The following is a 15782-nucleotide window of genomic DNA, read 5'->3' as shown; positions in this document are numbered from 1 at the left end:
CGTCAGGGCCCCCTCCAGGACTCCACTCCCAGCGTAAGCCCCACGTTCACCATCCCAGAACCTGCTCTGCCTTCCGGGCTTGGAAAGGCACCGAGGTTCAGGGCTTCCTGCAAGGGTGCCGATAGCCTGGCCACACACCCAGCGGCAAGGAGGCGGAGGCTTTCAGGCCCAGTTTGGCTTACTTTGGGATGTCGTGAAACTCGCACACATTTCTTCCAAACACCCTCTCCGATGCCTCTCTGTTTCCTCCCTTCCCACCTCACAGCAATTTTGAGCTGCAAAGCCTCAGGCCACACAGGAGTGGGGGAACCCAGAACAGGCACCGGCTGGTTCCACGTCTGCCCAGTGGCTGTGGGCACGGAGGAGGCCAGCCCACGGAGCAGCTGGATGCAGCACCAACGGGAGGGGGCAGGAGGCACAGGTCAGCATGGCCTAGCTTCCCAAAGGCCACCCACAGACCCTCCTCGAGGGAGGGGAAGCTCCAAAGCTATTGTCACCACACCCTCTGCCCCCTAAATACACATAATAGCAGTTCGGTTTTTGTTTTTGGCTATTGTCATAAATGCGAAATGTCAAATGATGAGACAGTTGGTAAGTGAGCAGTAAGTGCAATCTATCACACACATATGGTAAACCTGGGTGCCAAAGAGCTAACCAAATTTAAAAATAAAAACATTCCACAGACCCTAGGCCTTGGTTCCTCACTTGTAAAATGAAGGGCTGAACTAGATGACTTATAACATTAGAACTCCAGTAATCTCGCTAGTAAACTATAGTCAGTAAACTTTAAAATAATAAGCACAGTACAATCACTCCCACTTACATGACCAATAACTGGATATAGAATCATGACCTTGTACAGCATTATAAAAATTGCAAAATGGGCCTTATTCAACCAGGCTGTAGTTCTCATAAAATTTAGTGAGAAAGACAATGTTTTACATTTGTCATTAGCCATTGGAGTGATGACAGTATTCACATACCATGTAGCCACTGGATAACCCATTGCGGTCAAGTTGATTTCAACTCACAGCGACCCTACAGGACAGAGTAGAACTGCCCCATAGGGTTTCCAAGGAGCGCCTGGTGCATTCAAACTGCCGACCTTTCAGTCAGCAGCCATAGCTCTTAACCACTACGCTACCAGGGTTTCCAGCCACCGTATATTAATGAGAAAACGGGAGTCAAAAAGTCAAGTAACACCTCTTTTGAACAAATGGTGGTGGCAAAACTGGATGGCCATCTGCAAAAAAATGAAACAAGACCCATACCTCACATCACATACGAAAACTAACCCAAAATGGATCAATGACCTAAATATACAGCAACAAACTATGACGTTCATAGAAGAAAAAACAGGATCACCACTAAAGGCCCTAATACACAGCATTAACAGGATACAAATCACAACCAACAACACACAAGCTCCAGAGGATAAGCCAGATAACTGGGATCTTCTAAAAATTAAACATTATGCTCATCAGACTTCACCAAAAGAGTAAAAAGAGAACCTACAGACTGGGAAAAAAATTTTGGCTATTACAAATCAGACAAAGGTCTAATCCCTAAAATCTACAAGAAAATCCAACACCTCTATAACAAAAAGACAAATAATCCAATTAGGAAATGGGCAAACGATATGAACAGGCACTTCACCAAAGAAGACATTCAAGCGGCCAACAGGCACATGAGGAAATGCTCACGATCTCTAGCCCTCAGAGAAATGCAAATCAAAATCACAATGAGATACCATGTCACCCTAGCATTACTGGCAGGGATCGATAAAACAGAAAATAACAAATGTGGGAGAGGCTGCGGGGAGATCGGAACTCTTATGCACTGCTGGTGGGAATGCAAAATGATACAACCATTTTGGAAAATGATATGGGGCTTCTTGAGAAAGCTAGAAATAGAAATACCATATGATTCAGCAATCCCACTCCTAGGAATATATCCCAGAGAAAAAAGAGTTGTCACACAAACAGATATATGTACATCCATGTTCACTGCAGCACTGTTCACAATCTCAAGAAGATGGAAACGACCTAGATGCCCATCAGCAGATGAATAGATAAACAAACTGTGGTACATACACACAATGAAGTGTTACGTAATGCTAAAGAAAAACGATGAATCTGTGAAGCATGGATGCATCTGAAGGACATGCTGAGTGAAATAAGTCAATCACAAAAGAATAAATATTGTATGAGACCACTACTGTAAAAACCCATGAGAAGGTTTACATACAAAAAGAAACAATCTTTGATGGTTACGAGGGTAGGGAGGGGTAGGGATGGAGAAACACTTAGACAATAGATACGCAGTAACTTCGGTGAAGGGTGAGACAGTACACAACACTGGGGAAGCCAGCACAGCCTGTACAAGGCAGGGCTATGGTAGCTCCATAAAAAAAAAAAAATTAAGACACACCCAAACTCCCTGAAAGACCGAATTGCTGGGCTGAGGGCTGTGTGGACCATGGTCTCAGGGAACACATAGCTCAATTGGCATAACAGAGTTTATAAAGAAAATATTCTACATTCTGCTTTGTTGAGTAGCATCTGGGGTCTTAAAAGCCTGTGAGCAGCCATCTAGGACACTCCACTGGTCTCACTCCTTTGGGAGCAAGGAAGAACAAAGAAAACTAAAGACACAAGGGAAAGATTAGTCCAAAGGACTAATGGACTACATCTACCACGGCCTCTAGCAGACTGAGTCCAGCACAATGAGATGGTGCCCGGCTACCACCACTGAACTGCTCTGACAGGGATCACAACAGAGGGTCCTGGACAGAGCTGGAGAAAAATGCAGAACAAAATTCTAACTCAAGAAAGAAAGACCAGACTTGCTGGTCTCACAGAGACTGGAGAAACCCTGAGAATACGGACCCCGGCCACCGTTTCAGCTCAGTAACGAAGCCACTCCTGAGGTTCACCCTTCAGCCAAAGGCTGAAAAGGCCCATGGAACAAAACAAGACTAAAAAGGAGCACCAGCCCTGGGGCAGGGACTGGAAGGCAGGGGCGAAGAGGAAAGCTGGTAATAGGGAAGCCAGGGTTGAGAAGGAAGGGTGTTGGTGTGTTGTGGGGTTGTTAACCAGTATCATACAACAATGTGTATACTAACTGTTCGATGAGAAACTAGCTTGTTCTGTAAAACTTCATCTAAAGCTCAATTAAAAAAAACAAAATTTTCTACAGACGAGAAAAAAAAAGTCAAGTAACATCTCAGGAAAAAAAAAACCTGTTGCTGTAAAGGCAATTCTGACTCATGGCGACCCCATGTGTTACAGAACAGAACTGCTCTACAGGGTTTCCCTGGCTGTAAACTATAAAAGCAGATCACCAAGCCTTTCTTCCATAGCATCACTGGGTGACTGAACCGCCAACCTTTGTCAATAGTCCAGCACAAACTGTATGCACTACTCAGGGACCTTACTACCAGGAAAACAGTTTGACCCTGCGCACACCCAGAAACGGTCTTAGGGGTCCCCAGAGATCAGAAACCACAACAAACCACTGAACTACGAAAACAAAATTATTTTAAAAAGAAAAAAAAGTTATTTCTACAATTTTCAAATAGTTACTACTACTAACGCTAAAACCTTAAGTATGCTCAAAAGTATATAGATTAATGTGCTCCAAGCAAAGGGAAAAATTAGATACAATGATAATTTGGCTCAAATCATAGCTGCAATGACTCAAAACTATTTTGACAATCTTTACAATAAACCACCCTTTTATTTCATCCTCATTCTCACAAAGTAATATAAGGCATGGACTGATACACTGTGAGAGGAAATTTAACTTAATTTTATGGGTTACAGAGTTCCATGACATCTTAACTGCAGACTCCTTCCTTTTACCTTGGAAGTAAATTGTAAATCCTAAGTTTGAACAGAGTTTGGGTTATACAGGGTGTTAATCGCATGAAGCATACGATCATTTTCCAGAAGAAATGTAATCTCACAAGACAGAGAAAAACATACAAACATACAACAACTCAAATACATTTTTACCAGCTTACAAATAAGATCATTTGTAAAGTGGTGTTATAAATCTTTGAATAGATTTCTACACATAACGTTATAAATGGTGGGTAAATCCCCAGCTAGGGTCATCTATGGGGACCCTATTTAATCTATTAAAAAAAAACCCAAACCTGTTGCTGTCAAGTCAATTCCAACTCATACAGCAACCCTATAGGACAGATCAGAACCGCTGCATAGGGTTTCCAAGGAGTGCCTGATGGATTTGAATTGCTGACCTTTTGGTTAGCAGCCGTAGCACACAACCACTAACACCAACAAGGTTTCTTATTTAATCTATAACATACTGGGAATCTAATACCATTGTAACAGTGATATTTAGACAAAACAAAACTGCATCAAGAGAGATGATATTGTGATCAGCCAATGAGATGAAAGGGGAATTTTCTTGAGGGTGAGCTCTGTCTTCAGAATACAAATGGATGTTGTGGCAAAGCTTACTTTCTCTCTCAGCCCTGCACTCTTCTCGTCGTCTGACTTCAGGATCTTTGGGTATAAGCCTGCAGAAGTCTCCAGCCTGCTGCCTCACTTACAGATTTTGGATCTGCGAGCCCCGCAATCCCACGAGCCAGGAGAGGTCTCCAGCCTTCCACCTGACCTACGGAGTTTGGACTTTCCAGCCCCCCACAGCTGCATGAGCCATTTCCTTGAAGTAAATCTTTATGTATGTATTTATATATATACACATCTCACTGGTTTTGCTCCTCTAGAGAACCCAGACTAAGACATAACTGTATGAGGATAAATCAATAGGTAATGTCTAAATTGGGGGGGGGGGGGTGGAAATCAAGATGTAGCAATAAAAGCACACCATTTAGAATCATGAAGGTAAACACCAAACTAATCATCTAAAAGGGGCAAAGTGGTGGCTAACATAAAGCAGGATACACGACATGTGATTCAGGGGAAAACCTGACGAGATGTGGTAAACAATGCAGAAGAGCTCTCAAAGTGCATCAAAGGCCCCACTCCCTCCGCAATGCTTGCTCTAGGTTAATGTTAGGGGTAGAGAGGCAAAGTGATAGCTGGTTCTGAATATTCTTAACAGTAATCTGTTGCTAGGTGCTAATGAGTTGCTTCCAATTCATAGTGATCCTATGTGACAGAATAGAACTGCCCCATAGGGTTTTCCGGGCTGTAATCTATATGGAAGCAGATCGTAAGCACAGTAAACTAAGCAATACTTCTTAAAAACATTTAATAACTGAAAGTCAAATGGTAAAACTGTTGTAGAAACCAGGATGGCAATTACTCAAAAAATTAGAAATAGAGCTACCATATGACCCAGCAACCCCACTCCTAGGTATACAGCCTAGGACCTAAAAGTGGGGACATGAACAGACATACGTACTCTGATGTTCACTGCAACACTACTCACAATAGCAAAAAGTGGAAATAACCCAAGTGTCCCTGAGCTGATGCACGGATAAACAAGATGTGCTACATATACACTATGGAATAGTGCTCAGCCTTAAAAAAAAATGAAGTCCTGACACATGCCACAACATGGATGAAGGTTGAAGACATTTTGCTAAATGAAATAAATCAATCACAAAAGGACAAATATTGTATGGTCTCCCTTACATGAAATGACAAGACCAAATATACAAAAACCAACCGTTACTAGTGGTTGGGGGCGGCGGCGGGGAGGAATCATCCTATGAGAAGTCCGAAAGTTTGTCTATGGTGATAGGAAGACTGGCACTGACTAAGCGTAACACAGGCATACCTTGGAGATATTGGGGGGTTCAGTTCCAGACCACCGCAATAAAGTGAATATCGCAATAAAACCAAGTCACACAAATTTTATGGTTTCCCAGTTCATATAAAAGTTATGTTTGCACTATACTGTAGTCTATTAAGTGTGAAACAGCATTTTGTCTAAAAAAAAAAACAATGTTCATACCTTAATTAAAAGATACTTTACAGCTAAAAATGCCAACCATCATCTAAGCCTTCAGCAAGTCATAATCTTATTGCTGGTGGAGCGTCTTGCTTCAATGTTGATGGCTGCTGACTGATCAGGGTGGTGGTTGCTGAAGGCTGGGACGGCTGTGGTCATTTCTTAAAATAAGACCACAGTGAAGTTTGCTGCATCGATTTGAGTCTTCCTTTTACGAAAGATTTCTCTGCAGCATGTGATGCTGTCTGACAGTATTTTACCCACAAGACAGTATTTTACCCACAGTTCTTTCAAAACTGAAGTCAGTCCTTTCAAACCCTGTTGCTGCTTTGTCAACTAAGGTTATGTCATATTCTAAGTCCTTTGTTGTCATGTCAACAATGTTCACACCATCTTCGCCAGTAGGTTCCATGTCAAGAAACCACTTTCTTTGCTCATCCGTAAGGAACAACTCCTTATCTGTTAGTGTTTTATCGTGAGATTTCTGCAATTCAGTCACATCTTCAGACGCCAGTTCTATATCTAGCTTTCTTGCTATTTCTACCACATTTGCAGTTACTTCTACCACTGAGTTCTTGAACCCCTCAAAATCATCCACAAGGGTTGCAATCAACTTCTTTCAAACTCCTGTTAACACTGATATTTTGACCTCCTCTCATGAATCACAAATGTTCTTAATGGCATCTTAATGGTGAATTCTTTCCAGAAGGTTTTCAATTTACTTTCCTCAGATCCGTCAGAGGAATCACTATCTATGGCAGCTATAGCCTTACATAATGTATTTCTTAAATAACAAGACTTCAAAGACAAAATTACTCCTTGATCCATGGGCTGCAGAATGGATGCTGTGTTAGCAGGCATGAAAACATCATCTCCTTGTACGTCTCCAACAGGGCTCTTAGATGACCAGGTACACATTGTCAATAAGCAGTAACATTCTCAAAGGAATCTTTTTTGCTGGGCACTAGGTCTCAACAGTGGGCTTAAAATATTTAGTAAAACATGTTGTAAACAGATGTGTGGTCATTCAGGCTTTGTTGTTCCATTTATAGAACACAGAGTAGATTTAGCATAATTCTTAAGGGCCTTAGGATTTGGGGAATGGTAAATGAGCACTGACTTCAACTTAAAGTCACCAGCCTGCATTAGCCCCTAACAAGAGAGTCAGCCCGCGCTTTGAAGCCTTGAAGCCAGGTACTGACTTCTCTCTAGCTATCAAAGTCCTAGAGAGCGTCTTCTTCCAACAGAAGGCTGTTCCATCTCCACCGAGAACCTGTCGTTTAGTGTGGTCACCTTCATCAGCTAGCTGGAGTTTAGTGTGGTCACCTTCATCAGCTAGCTGGAGTTTAGTGTGGTCACCTTCATCAGCTAGCTGGAGTTTAGTGTGGTCACCTTCATCAGCTAGCTGGAGTTTAGTGTGGTCACCTTCATCAGCTAGCTGTCGTTTAGTGTGGTCACCTTCATCAGCTAGCTGGATCTCGTGGAGAACCTGCTGCAGCCTCTACATCAGCACCTGCTGTTTCACCTTGCCCTTTTACACTGTGGAGATGGATCCTTTCCTTAAACCACGGGAAACACCTCTGCTAGCTTCAAACTCTTCTTCTGCAGCTTCCTCACCTCTCTCAGCCTTCATGTTATTAAAAGAGAATTAGGGTCTTACTCTGGATTAGGCTTTGGCTTAAGGGAATGTTACGGCTGGTTTGATCTATCCAGCGCACTAAAACTTTCTCCGTATCAGAAATGAGCCTGTTTCGCTTTCTTATTATTGGTGTGTTCACATATCTTCCTCACTAAGCTTAATCGTTTCTAGCTTTTTAATTTTAAAATGAGAAACATGCAACTCTTCCTTTTCACTTGAACGCTTAGAGGTCATTGTAGGTTTATTAATTGGCCTAATTTCAATACTGTCCTGTCTCAGGGGATAGGCAGGCCCAAGGAGAGGGAGAGAGACAGGAGAACAACTGGTCGGTGGAGCAGTCAGAACACATACGACATTTATAATTAAGTTCGCCGTCTTATACGGACACAGTTCATGGTGCCCCAAAACAATTACAACGATAAGATCGAAGATCACTGATCACAGTTCACCATAACAGATACAATAATGAAAAAGTTTGAAATACTGCAAGAGTTACCAAAATGTGACACAGAGACACAAAGTGAGCACACGCTGTTGAAAAAACAGTGCCAAAAGACTTGCTTGTACCAGGTTTGCCACAAACTTCATTTTGTAAAAAATGCAACATCTGCAAAGCGCAGTGAAACAAGGCATGCCTGTAGTTACACAACTTGACTATTGCAACTGATACCACTAAGCTGTACACTAGAAAAATTTTTAAAAGGGGGACAAAATGATAAATAAAATGTTATATTTAATTTTACAACAAAAATTTTGCAGCCAAAAAAATAAGAGGATGCAGCTGCTGATACTACTTAGATACAAATAAACACTTCACGGGATTCATTTTCTTGGTTCAAAGGTTTGGGGTGGTGGTCTTGTGGGCCTGTTCAGTCAATTGGCCTAATACTATTTTAAGAGTTTCTGCTCTTCCTCTGAGTTCAGTGGGTAATGCCTGGGGTCTTAAAAGCTTGCAAGCAGTTATACAAGGTACAACAATCGGTCTCTAATCACCTAAAGCAACAGAGGAAAAAAGAGATTCGGGAATCTTAGAAAGAAATGGAGGTGCTGGGCTACCATTACTGAACATTTTGATCAGGGACCCAACAGGTGGATCTTGACCAAAAGGAGGAAAATTGAGGAACACACTTTCAAAATCTTACTGGAAATCAGACTTACAGACACACAAAAACTGGAGGGACCCTTGAATCTATTGTAGGAAACAATTTTTGAATCTTGAACTGAAAACTAGCCACGAAGTCATCTTTAACCTAAACAACAATTTAGCTCAATAAATAATTTGTTTTCAGCACTGCACCCTATTGAAGAATTACCTACCACATATGAGACTGTAATGACAACAGTAACTCTTAAGCACAGATGAGAATTTCAAGAGGCAGAGAGTATAAAGCAATGGTGATGAAAGACTGGGGCAGAGATAGCGGGAAAGGTGACAGAATGTGAAAAGTATAACCACTGTCAATGAACTGTACATGTAAAAATTGCTGAATGGGACTATGTTTTACTATGTATATTTTCACTAAAAATAAAAGTAATAATTTGGGAAAGAAAAAAAATAAAAGCCTCAAAGTCAATTACAGGGAATGTGTAAGGAATATGTGCCGCCTGCCTCATAGGAAAAAAAAAAAAAAGAAATGATTAAAATTAGGGTTGTATAGTTGATCCAGAGGACTTTGAAGAGTCACTAAAACAATGAGTAGAAATAGGGATGAAAAACAACTTTGTCAACTTTGTCATCAGTATGCAGGTTGCTTTACAGTGCCAAAAAAATAAATCAGCTGGAACTAGCCAAATGTTCTCACACTGTTACCAAAGAGAAACCACTGTGATAAAAGTTAATTGAAAGGAAAGAATGTAATGGTATTTGTTTTAAATTTTGTTTTTAGAAGTCACTATAACAGAAGTCTAAATTATAAACGAGGCTATGAATCTGAATATTTCAAGAAAGGAAAACAAATTATTAATACCACAGGCTCAAGAGCTACCAACAGCCTTTACTCCTAAATCTAAATGCAAAGGAAGATTAATTCCATGATGTTAACTTTTTAGTTTCAAAATGTATACATGTGTGCCATTTGGACAATGCAAGAGTTATTATGGAGAAGTTAAATATGATGGCATGATGTCGGTAGGAAAATGACTTGCCAACCCCTCCCAATCCACATTTAAGCAGGGATTAAACCATGTTTCCTATCCAATACTCCTACTAAGAAACAAGGCTGATTTACGATATAGCATAAAGCCAAGCCAAAGCACCTCTCCCCACCAGTATTCTAAACTTCTTTTTAAGTTTAATTCTCTTTACAACCCAAAAAATGAATGCAAGTGGGAAGAAAACTAGAAGATCTCCAAAGTCTGACTTATTTAAGACTGAATTCTGCAGACCAGTGCTCTTCAACTGTGCTCTGCACAACCCCAGGTGAACATGACGTGGGATATTCAAAGCCTCAGGACGAAAATGGTGCACCTGCCTAGACTGCCAAATTTACATGACCATTTGGGAGGTAAAGACGTTTAAATTAAGTGAAAAAACCGATGTAAAATACAAACTTTTCCATGAATTTTTAAAGATAGAATACCCACTGCTGTCAAGTTGATTCTGACTCATAGGAACCCTATAAGACAGGGTAGAAGTACCCAACAGGGTTTCCAAGTCTGTAAATCTTTACAGAAGCAGACTGCCACATCTTTCTTCTGCACAGTGGCTGGTGGTTCCAATCGCAGACCTTTAGGTTAGCAGCCGAGCACTTAACCACTGTACCACCAGGGCAGGAAACTATAAACACAGCTCCTACTTGTGAATGAGCTGCTTTGAACTCTACCCACAAGATGTGGGAAGAAAGGCTGAAGGATTTACGTGCTCACTCTCAGTTGTCACCGAAGGAAATGTTTAAAGAAAATAACGTCTTCTGTTTTTTTTTTTTTACAACTCCAGTATTCACCCGTGAAGCCACATCAACTTCCTTTGTTATCATATATAACCCTTCCCTTCCATTCATCACTATCCTAGTCCAAGGCCTTAGAACCTCAACTGGGATGACTGTAAAAGTTTCTCTCAAGGTTACAGGTGCTCTTCAACCAAATCCTTCAAAAGTAATGCCGTTAGATTAAACTTCTTCATATACCTTCACCTCTGAATCAAACAAACAATATGAATAACAACAGCTACCATCATTATGGAGTGCCTACTATGGACAAAGTACTTTACATTCATTATCTCATTTAACACCCAAAATTCTATAAATTAGAGCCTCTACAGACACCAAGGTAATTGAGCTAAAAGGCAGCAGAGCTGAGACTTCAGCCGTGTCTATTTGACTCAAAAGCTAACTATGCTATTTACTGGGAAGCTACTATGTACAAGGAGTCCCTGGACGGCACCAATGGTTAAGTGCTCAGGTACTAACCAAAAGGCTTGCAGTCTGAATCCACCCAGAGGCACTCTGAAGAAAGACCTGGAGATCTACTTATGAAAGATCACAACCATTGAAAACCATATGGAGCACAGTTCTACTCTGAAACACATGGGGTTACCATGAGTCAGAACTGACTTCATAGCAACTGGGTTTGTTTTGTTACTATGTTCAAATCATTGTGCTGAACATTAAGGGGAATACATTTTCAATTTTATGCTCAAAGCCTTTCAAGACTTCCCGCTACTTATAAAACAAGCTCAAATTAAAAAAAAAAAATGGCACTTAACCCAAAAACCAAACCCGTTGCCATCGAGTTGATTCCGACTCATAGCAACCCTATAGGACAGAGCAGAACTGCCCAACAGAGTTTCCAAGGAGCACCTGGTGGATTCAAACTGCTGACCTTTTGCTTACCAGTCGTAGCTCTTAACCACTATGCCACCAGGGTTTCCGAATGGCACTGAAGACCCTATATAATTTCCGGCATTGAAGAATTCTGCTATAGCCAAGCAAAATTATTCAGTGTTCTCCAAACATAAACCTCTCAGTGAACTCTGGCTTATATGGTTTACCTCGGTCTAGGAGGATAACGCCTTGCACCTTCACACAGATTCTCAATCTCTCGTTTGGGGCCAAACTTAAAGCACTTAATCTTTATGAAATCTTCTCTAATTGTTTAGGTTCATAAATGACAGCCCCCTAATATAGGTCACTTGAAAAGCAATGAAAAATGATAGGTATGATTTTCAGTTATCCACTTAACCGTCTAACCTCCTTCAGCACAAAAACTACACTCTACTTTTCCTTAGATAGACATATATGGGCAGTCGCTCAACTTCCAGTCTAATATTCTTTCCACTGTCTCGCTCAGGCATATTTTAACTAGACATTTCAAAACAAAGGGTACGCACATGATTTATCATTTTGTTTATACTCAGCTGGCTCCCTTTCCACCTGCAGCTGCTGTTCTAAACACACCCCACCTCACTGTCACCAAAAGACTTAAGCTTCCTGTGTACTAGGAAAACAGAACTCATCATGTGTGAATTCTTCCACCATTCCTTCCCTTCCACTTGGAAGTACACCTGTATTTTCAGCATCTTAACCTCAGTTCCTCCTGTCCCAGTGTGTCCTTTTTCTTTTCCCAAATTAATTTTTCTACCGTGTTCCTGAGCACATTCTCTCTTAGGGTTCAAGCTCTCATTCTATGTTTTATTCCTTTCTCTTATCTTCAATCTTGCCCTGTTTAAGACTCTTTCCCCTCAAACAAACATGCCCATTTTTTCATTTACTTATTCCTAAATGTTTATTTAACTTACTATACCCACCCAAAATCAATTGCCACCAAGCTGATTCCAACTCATAGTGACCCCATACAGTGTCTAAGGCTATAAATCTTTAAGGAAGCAGGCTACCATATCTTTGTCCTGCAGTAACTTACTTTAAGCCAGGTACTATTCTGGGTGCTAACGTTACAGATAAGGTCTCTGCTGTCACGCAGCTTATATTCCAATGGTCAGACTGACAATAAACAAGAAATAGTTGCAAATGATGGTTTCTGACAAAGATAAGTGCTACAAAGAAAATAAAACAGGGTGATTCAACTGAGGTAGAGTTGCGGAGAACAGAATGTGCGGGTGAATCTGTTTAGGCTGGTTGTTTTGAGAAGTCCTCACTGGGAAGGTAACATTTAAGTGATGACTGAAAGTCAGGAAAGAGTCAGCCATGTGAAAACCTGGGGGCAAAACAATCTAAGGGAAAACAAAAAAGGCAAAGGCCCAGGGAGTAACCACCTTGATTAATGAGAGAAAAGGGTACTTGTGACTGAAAGAGAAGGAGCCAAGCAGAGCAGTACCACAAAATGAAGTCTGAGTGGTAGGCAGGAAGCAGCTCAGATATGCCATGGGGAAGGAGCTTGGATTTTATTCTACCTGCAACAAGAAGCTACTGGAGGATATGAAGCAGAAATGTGATCATTTTCAAACTTTAAAGATACAAAAATACTACCAATGTCTTTAGTCTGACAGAATTAATGTTTGCATAGCTAGAGATTATTACGCACTTGCCAACCTGTTAAAGTTAGAAAAAATTTTATAGGAGAAACTGCCTCAGCATGTTATTAAATGCTACATCAAATATACATGGCTTTCAAAGAAAGGTAACAAATAAGTGTAGCTAACGAACTTGATAAACCCACACTTACCTGTGGATTTTTTTTCTCACTTGTTGAAAGAGTCCAGAAATCACAATCAAGGTTTCATTTTACTCTTTTCCAGATTCTAAATCTCTAATCCAAAATTCTAACTCACCTCGACAAGCTTCTTCAAAATCCTGGGTTATGTCCACCCAGCTTGTATTGTTTTTTTCCATTTTTTCTGGAAGACTGAGTTCCCATCCTGAATCATCGTCTTCTATAGCAGCTTTCATTACCATTATGCCTGGAAAATTGACACTGTTGTCAAAAAGAAGATCTACCTTTCAGGGTAAGCCCCAAAGTTCAGGGTAAGAGTATGTGCAAAACATGTGTTTTTGTTTGTTTTTAAAGTATTGGATTAAAGTCTTACTAAACTAAGCAAAACTCTTCCGAGTTTGAGAATGGTACTGCAAAATATTACCCTAAACCAACTGATCTTACAATAACTAACACTACTGCTACCCTTATTAATAACCTACCACCTAGCAGGACTCATAAGAGTTTCCTTTTTCAATAGAGTTTGATATTTTTTGTGAAAAATCACAAACCAGCACACCACTGGCCCAAACAGAACCAACTCCAGAGCTTGCAACTTTCAACACTGTCCACAACCAACCAAGGTACTATTCCGAGCACCTCTCGCAGCCGGAGACCCCAAGCGGCAGCTACTCAAATCAAAGTAGCCCCTTACCTACCCGAAGCTCGCTGGGCCGACCTTTCCCTGCCAGGGGCAGGACCCGGACCCGAGCACAGCTTCGCAGGGGGCACGGCGTGGGCGATCGCCGCAGAGTCCCACCTGCCGGGCCCAGGGCGGGGACGTACCTGAGGAGGGGACCCGCACCAGGTCCACCCGGCCCGGCCCGGGCCCCACAGGGCGCGGAAGCAAGGACAGCACTGTCGCCGCGCGGGAGGGCGGGCACGCCGGGTGCCAGGTCGACGTCCCGGTAACACCGGGCGAGGCCCGGGCCTCGGCGGGCACCGGGCACGGGGAAGCCCGCGGCTCCTACCTGAGGCGCGGCGGGAGGGCCGGGGCCGCAGGGTGACCTGGCGTCCCCAGGGTCTGCCACACGCGCAGGGGGCTGTGGCTCTCGGAACCGGGAAGGGAGGGGGTCCCAATGGCTCCGCAAAACCGGTCCCTACCTACTTCTCTCGTGGCCACCCGCGCCGCCACGCACAGCCCTGACCGCGGAAATAACGACGCCGCCTCTGCCGCCGCCGCCGCCGCCGCCGCCGCCCCCTCCCCTCTCAGCCCAGCCCGACCGGCGGCGTGCGCGCATGCGTACGCCGGGTGCGCGCGGCCCCGCCCCCTCCGTCTTACTCCAGGGGACTTAGCGCTCCTCGACCGCGCCCCCTCCCTCGCCACAGTCTTGGTTCGGCCTACGGCGACCGCCTTCTCTTCTCGCGTGATGAAGTAAATCTCGCGAGACCAAAGGTATCTTCTTTCCCTACCCTTGGGCCAAGAGCGGAGTAGTGGGCGGGTCCCAGTAGGGGGCGGGGCCTGGGGCCTCGGAGCCACCCGCCTCGCGCGGTGCACTGGGAATTCTTAGAAAGGTGAGACGAAGGCAGGAGGAAGTAATGAGGTAACGTGTTGACCCTGGTAGCTACCCTGATGAGTGTACAGCCCGACTCTGAGAGCATCACCGAGCTACTGCTGCCTGATTGACACCGGGTTTATGTTTCCTAATCAACGCCTGGGGATTTCATGAAGGAAGATAGAAACGAAATATCATCGGAGTCAAACCAGCCATTTTCTTTCAGACTCTTACATATTTTATGTTTTCCTTGAAATGTATTACTAAAAGATTTAAATGGAGCTACATAAATAAATAGGGTTTACATAAATAGAGTGGCAGGACTAAGAGACGTACCTATACCACCACATACGCATTAAAAAAACAAACCAAACTCGTTGCCTCCAGTCGATTCCGACTTAGCGACATACCCAATAGAAGGGCCAAAATTTAGAACACCAACCGTTGGTGGGGACGTGGAGCAACTGGACAACTCATGCATTGCTGGTGGGAACGCAAAATGGTACAACCACTTTGGAAAACAGTCATTTCTAATAAAGTTAATCATACACTTACCATACGATGCAGCAATTCTCCTAGATAATTACCTAGGAAAGAAAACATGTATCCCCCCCGAAGACTTGTGCCTTAATGTTTATAGCAGCTTCGTTCATTAAAAAAAAAAAAACTCGAATGTTCATCAACTGGCACGAGGATAATTTGTGGCGTGGCCATACAATATAATAAATACTAATTGTCATTAAAAATGGATGAACTACTTGTACTGCAACAACATGGATGAAACTCCAAAAAGTGCTGAAGAAATCAGACACGAAAGAATACACGAAACTCTAAAAAAAGACTAAACGATAGTGACAGATCAGTGGCTTATGTGGGAGTCAGCAGAGGATTGACTGAGATATGGCTAGGTAATTTGAGATGATGAAGTTGTTCTGTATCTTGATTATGGCCGTGGTTATGAGGGAATATTTGTAAAAACTCGTTCAAAACCCATTTTCCCTAGAGAAAGAGAGGTTTATGACATCCGGTATGCTTCATAGTGCTTAAAAGAC

General features: G+C 42.5%; 1 protein-coding gene across 4 annotated transcripts in view; it reads right to left on the bottom strand.

Annotated features, from left to right (window-relative positions):
• Window positions 1-14420, bottom strand: part of NAA35 (N-alpha-acetyltransferase 35, NatC auxiliary subunit) — a 96919-nt gene extending 82499 nt beyond the window's left edge. The window contains exons 1-2 of one of the 4 annotated variants that reach the window (XM_049895924.1): window positions 14339-14420; window positions 13314-13442 (exon numbers count right to left, since the gene is read on the bottom strand). In XM_049895924.1, the coding sequence (XP_049751881.1) occupies window positions 13314-13437 (124 nt within the window). In that variant the 5' untranslated portion in view covers window positions 13438-13442; window positions 14339-14420. The other 3 variants (XM_049895925.1, XM_049895923.1, XM_049895926.1) reach the window with 3 other exon arrangements.
• Window positions 14421-15782: the final 1362 nt, after the last annotated feature.

This window comes from Elephas maximus, chromosome 9, assembly GCF_024166365.1.
Source record: "Elephas maximus indicus isolate mEleMax1 chromosome 9, mEleMax1 primary haplotype, whole genome shotgun sequence".
Taxonomy (NCBI): Eukaryota; Metazoa; Chordata; class Mammalia; order Proboscidea; family Elephantidae; genus Elephas; species Elephas maximus.
This window is presented reverse-complemented; position numbering and strand designations above follow the sequence as displayed.